This window comes from Cariama cristata, unplaced genomic scaffold (assembly GCF_000690535.1).
Source record: "Cariama cristata isolate BGI_N322 unplaced genomic scaffold, ASM69053v1 scaffold32914, whole genome shotgun sequence".
Lineage (NCBI taxonomy): Eukaryota > Metazoa > Chordata > Aves > Cariamiformes > Cariamidae > Cariama > Cariama cristata.
The window spans coordinates 28101-34198 of NW_009614080.1; the positions used below are offsets into that span (position 1 = coordinate 28101).

At 40.5% G+C, this 6098-nt stretch overlaps 1 protein-coding gene across 1 annotated transcript in view; it reads right to left on the reverse strand.

Annotated features, from left to right (window-relative positions):
• Positions 1 to 5813, reverse strand: part of XPO7 (exportin 7) — a 31833-nt gene extending 26020 nt beyond the window's left edge. Inside the window, exons 1-4 of the mRNA XM_009699279.1 lie at positions 5780 to 5813; positions 4687 to 4841; positions 2886 to 2979; positions 1894 to 2060 (exon numbers count right to left, since the gene is read on the reverse strand). Of these exons, the coding sequence (XP_009697581.1) occupies positions 1894 to 2060; positions 2886 to 2979; positions 4687 to 4841; positions 5780 to 5813 (450 nt within the window). The remainder of the gene's footprint in view (positions 1 to 1893; positions 2061 to 2885; positions 2980 to 4686; positions 4842 to 5779) is intronic.
• Positions 5814 to 6098: the final 285 nt, after the last annotated feature.

Consider the following 6098-nt stretch of genomic DNA (forward strand, 5'->3'; position numbering starts at 1 on the left):
AAAGAGTTTGGTAACATGAACTAACAAAAATAGGCTCCTTTTATTTAGTAGTTTAATCAACATTTTTGTGTTATGCTCTAACTCTGTAAAGATTTATTTAGTGTTTTTTTTCTAAATTAATTTGTTTAATTTTAACAGAGGCTGTGGTAAAACATGCGGAAATTTCTGCAACATTAGGATGAGTATTCAAGTTGCCAGATGAAAACCCTGGGAAATAAACTCCCCCCTGTCCCCCTCTTTTTAAACTACAGACCTTGAACAACATGAGCAGCAGCTGACCAAGTTTCTCTACACACCCGTCCCACGACCCTCCTGCCAAGAAGGGCAGCCTATCTCCCAGTGAAGGGAGTCCATTCTTCATAGCCCGTTCAGCCTCCGGCTGTGCTTGAGACTGCCAACAAGGGGCCAATTGTAAAACAGATCTGTTACAGATACCTCTTCACTAGAAACGGTAATCCATTTATCAAATGATTTAAGAGAAACAACCTGTATTGTTCCTTTGCCCCAGTTTCTGTTCTGTAACTAACAAATGATGTTTCCTTTCCTAGCTCTACCTTGCACCTTCTGCACAAATCGCTCCGATCTCCAGCTTCACAGATTGAACTCATCTGCAATAGCAAAATTCAAGCATATTTAGGCTTGGGACCTTGGCCATTTCTTTACTGGAGCCATCCCTTGATGACAGTCTCAGTATTTACATGATAGTATCTACACAGAAGCCACTGGAAAACCTTGCTGAACCACATCTTTTAAAAAGTACGGCCTCCTGTACACTTTAGTAGCCAGAACGGGTAACTTGAGCAAATGGGAACAGACCATCTCAAACTGAACACAGCAAGCAGATATTCACACCATTTAATTAGGCTCCTGATTAAAAAGCACGCATTCCCTACGTCAGGAGCCAGGAGAGCGAGGAATCTAGCTCTGATCATTTCAGCTAAGAGTGTCTGCAAACTATTTGGGACATAGTTACCAGCCCAAAGGAACATTATCTTTAAATTACTTAACGTCTTCTAGATTCTACTTCACTGCAGACATCTGTAAATGCCTAAAATAATAGCAGTTAGCCTGTTCTCTGAATGCCCACACTCTACCACTCCAGAACTAAAGCCTTGTACACATTACATCTCCTTTTCCACACTGGGAAGAATTTCTGGTCATTTTGATCTCTTCTACTGTCTTCCTCCAGCTTTTGATTTTGGGACAAATTTCAGAGCAAATACATCAGTATTCATCGCGTTACAGGACTTACTGATCTCTCTGGGAGGAAGTTTCAGTTTGGAGAGAGCTGTTGATAAAAATGCAACCTTCTACCTGTACAGTCTTTTGGGTTGGGAATGAAAGCCTATACTGTGGTGACAGCATGTACATTTATGAAACAACAGTCAGGACTTCTAAAGAAAATTGTTAACAATAAAATTTGTGTAACATGCTAGTTTTAAGCTACATTTTGTTATGATAACTCAGCTAAATATCAAACATAACTTCCATGGATATATCACCCTTGCAGTGAATGAAAGCAAGCGAAGCACGGCACGTTATTTCCCTCATAGACAATAAGCCCACATTTACCATTTTGCACTGATTAGCGCGGTTTATTTAAGCTTCAGAGTTTGAAAGAAGAATTGGGCAACTGGAACACCAAAAGATGTGTCTTACCATTGAATACTAATGGTGGCAGTATCCAGAAATAAATCCCTGCCCCCCCCCAACTTTAAATTATAAAAACTGACCTGCCAGTTGTCAGCTGCTTAGCCTTGGTAGTCACTATTCAAATCAACAAATGCACAAATGAAAAATTGGACAGAGGACACTAGGGTGCAAAACAATAACTGAAAAAGCATGGGTTTTCAAATCCCGCAAGGTACGCTTTTATCTTACGAAAAATCTGACCTGTAAAAACCTTGTGACATCTGTGATCACGTTCCTGAAGACATATTCATCCTTCTGACAGTCAAACCAGCCCAACTTTGTGATCCTGGCATACAACTGGATTAGTGCTTGCGTGACAAACGTTGCCAACTTTGGCCTCGTGGCAAGGTAGTTGAGCACATAGTTCCCTGAAACACAGAGAAGAGGTGTATCTGTAGACAAAAACTCGGCAGATGGGATGGAGATGGTAACACTGACAGAAAAAAGCATCTTTTTGAAAGCTGTTTAAAAAAAAATTCAGCACAGTAGTGGGTTAGACACAAATGTTGACCTTTCACTTGTGCCTTTTACTTACTAAAGCTGTGGAACAGATCAGAAAAGTGGTTAGAGATAGGTGAGAGTTCCTCCGCACAAGCCTACCTCGTTTGCTATCATCAGACTAAATCCAATCCTCTGTAAGCACATGTAAATAGCCAGAAAAGCTGAAAATATTTCAAGATCTTTCCTCAGGGATGATCATCTACCACATCATTTGTAAAAAAGGAAGCAGACTGAATAGCATTCAGACTCCTTCCTCGGAGGAAAGGAACTATCAGCCATTCTCCAGGAAAAAGCACTGTCACAGACTGACTGCTCCCTCAGGAAATGCTCTAAATGATATTTCAGACACCCATAAAGGATTTTCACTTTTGAAAGCCTGTCCTCAGAAGAGGCAAGCACCACGCATATTTTATATTCCAAAAGAAATTTATCAAATGCAAAGATCACGGAGTTGTCACTCCCTTCCATCTGGAAAAATTCTGTATATTTAGCCTTGAACTCTGTTAGCTAATGATATAAGTGAAGGTGTCACCTAAGAGAAATGTTTCTTTGCCTTTTGGGTATCCTATACCTTAGGATGTCCAAACTGTAAAGTAAAGTGGCTTGCAGAAAACCTCCCACCCGTGGATGAAAGTCCATCCAACAAACATTCACATTAGTTTGGTTAGAAAAATTAAGTCTTGTGTACTTACGAATATCTATTCGTTGTTCCAATGGTAAAGGGTTGTTTGTGCGTGAGACGAGTTTTGTAAGGCATGTAGCTGCCAATAACTGGGAGTAGGATGACTGTAAAGGGGGAAAAAAAAACAAAACACAAACAGAAGTTTACTGCACACTTCAGAAGGTCAAACAGCAATGCTGGATTTTAAGCTAATTGGTCTCTGGAAATTTGAGTTTAAAGCATTAATTTAATTGGTAAAACTAAATACTCTACGCAGCATTTATTCTATGTTTCTATAGACAATAAAGTAAACCAAATTAGCATTTGAAGTGTTTAAGAAAGAAAGGAAAAGCTTTTAAAGAGCGGAAGACAACAGAATGGCCACTGAAGGCAGGAGTAAAACTGCAAACATAGTCAAACTGCATGAAGTTACCTTAAACACCACGCCTGAAAAAGACAATTAGCCCTCTGAGCCACAGGAGTACATTACTATACATTAAGAAGCACTTACAACTTCCACTTGATTACTAAATACAGGTTAAAATTTATTTCTTACAGAACAGCACACAGACCGCTGAACTGTAATCTAATTCAGGGACACAAATGATGGCATTCAACCACCTAAAACCGCTGGCTGCACCTGATTCCATAAATTACAGCCAGGGAAATGACAAGCATTTTGCATGCTAATTTCTGTAATATATGGTACTGTAGAAAGCTTAGTATCCACGATGCAGGAAACCTGTTTATACCAACATTCTCAAGGACAATTGGGTATAAACTGAATCAGATCCCAGACTGAACAAGAAACCCCACAACCCTCTGGCAAGGGTCAGAGAGGTGATGGATCACATGCAGAGAATGCAACTGGGCTTTAGGAACTTTCCTTAAAAAAATAAAAATAATTTAAAAAATGTATTTGTCCTCAGGTAAACCAGTTACTAGTTCCCATCAGAAGAGCTTCAAATCAGTTCGTTTTGAATTCACTGGACTTCAGATTTAACAAAAAGCTAAAATAATTTGCTTTTGTGTAAGTTTGCTAAGCCTGTTAAGTCTCACTCTTCTTCCCTTCACCACCTCCTCCTCCTCCTGGAGGACTTACTCTTTACAACAGGCTGTTTAATGTTTCCTATTTTTGTGAACAAGGCTCCAATCTGATAGATATGAAAGCTGGACGTACATTCTGCCAAAAGTCAGATCTTGTAAGATCACACGGCAAGGCCATTTTAAACATTATTTGTGCTTATACAAAGTAAAAAACCAAATGGTCACTTAAAAAGAAGAAAGCTAAAAAAGTCAGGCTGGATTTACTGCCAGCACATTTGACATCCTTTCTGTAACACTAATTCTAAAGCACATGATCTAATTTTCCCTGTTTTAAACTGCCGGATTATTAAGACAACACTATAGCAGGGGCAATTTTCCAGGGAAACATTCCAGAAGAAACACGGTTGGTTTTATCCCCTATGAACCTCTGTGCACACACCATTTTCTCCCCAAAGCCTATAGAGAAGGCAGTAGTTCCCACAGTTTATGAAATACCACTGCCATAATAATGTTTTCAATTTAAAGCTTAACGTGTCTGGGTGGTAGCCTGTGAAGAATGCAGAAAGGTCCACAAGACATTAGAACTGACAACCGTTTGTAGTAACCACTGCAGCGGCGTGATTAGACATCAAAGCCAAAGCTTTTTTTGGCACAGGCTGCCCACAAATTGAGATACATGAGAGCACACTGGGTACGGAATATAAACGCTACATACCAGACCTTGGGACTATTTCCCTTATCAACGCTCAAAGATACATTTTAGACAATTATATTGTTTTACATACACTCCCTCTTTCTAGAAGAAGCTGGCACTTGCTCAGGCAGTCCGGACTGTTGGTGAACTCAACCAAGGCTTTCTCTGCCTGGAGCCGTGTCGCAGTATCCGTGGTCTCATACAGCTGCTTGCACAGGTTCTCTAGCTGGGCTAGGCTCTGGAACACAGGAAAACAAATCAATTAGAAACCAGAGGTTTTACAATTTAGTTACGCAGCAGTTTAACCCAGGTTACACACATATAAAACTTTACTGTTTGCACAAAGGAAGGAAAACGCTCAATTCATAGTTTGTCCTTCTATCAACTAAACGCATTTAACCTACTAAATTACCTGTACACAAACTTCACAGCTACCTCTTACACCTGACAAAGTACCGTGTTGCCTCCCCACTTTCACCTTTTTCACCCAAACTCAAACACCCACTCCTAGGGTCAGCGCTCACCCCGTCTGAATGCACTACACCATGCGGCCGATGAGGTCTGGAAAATCTCTCACATCTTGTGCTGTAACGGCGATAATCCTAATCCATCCATTTTAAATAGCAAAAAACCATCCCCACGTCTGGCTTTTATGTCAAATCCCTCACAAACTTACTTTATATTCCCTTTGCAGGGCACTGTAAAAGGCTTCAGCATCCCAGGACGCTGGAAGGATCTCACATTAAATCTTCTACGCTACACACGCCAAAAATACCCAAAGCAAAACAGAGCGAATGAAGAATGGGATGGATGCCTTCGAGCAGTGTCTCTGTGAACACGTTCGAAGGGAAATAAAACTACCAGGCAGATTCTGTGTGCTCAAACAACTGGAAAATATTTGCCATAAACCCTGATCCAGGCAGATGGTTTCCCCCAGTGAAATCTTAGGTGTCCTAGTTAAAAAGTGGCTTCACAGATGGGTAGAAATATTCCCCCAGGTTCTTACTGCTAGATTAATAAGCAGGTATTTTCATCTGCTTTCGGGTTACATTTTAAGTTTCCAGGGGTAAATCATTACAAGCATACCGTAACTTTTGTGCTTTTGTGCATTGATAAAAAGAAGGATAGCATCAGTCACCTAATTTATTTTTGGAGGAGAGATTGTTATGCAAAAGCCGAGTTACCGACAGGGTCCGCCGACGGATTCACGCACCACATCACCGCACAGCTGAACGCTTCCTTATAGGCAAGTGCAGCAATTCCACACCAAACGCACACGGAAGTTTTTGACGCTCTGTTGCCGAGATGATCATCAGATAAGAGAAGAAGAAACACAGAGAGGGACCTTCTGCGAAAATTCTCATACCTTGTACCACATCCAGAGCTCTGATTTATTTATTTATTTTTAAAATAACAACCTCATGAAAAACGTCGCCCTGACAGCTTCGCTGCTTTAGAGAAATTAGAGAACTTTGCCAAGTGCCAGACAGTAGTTCAACATAT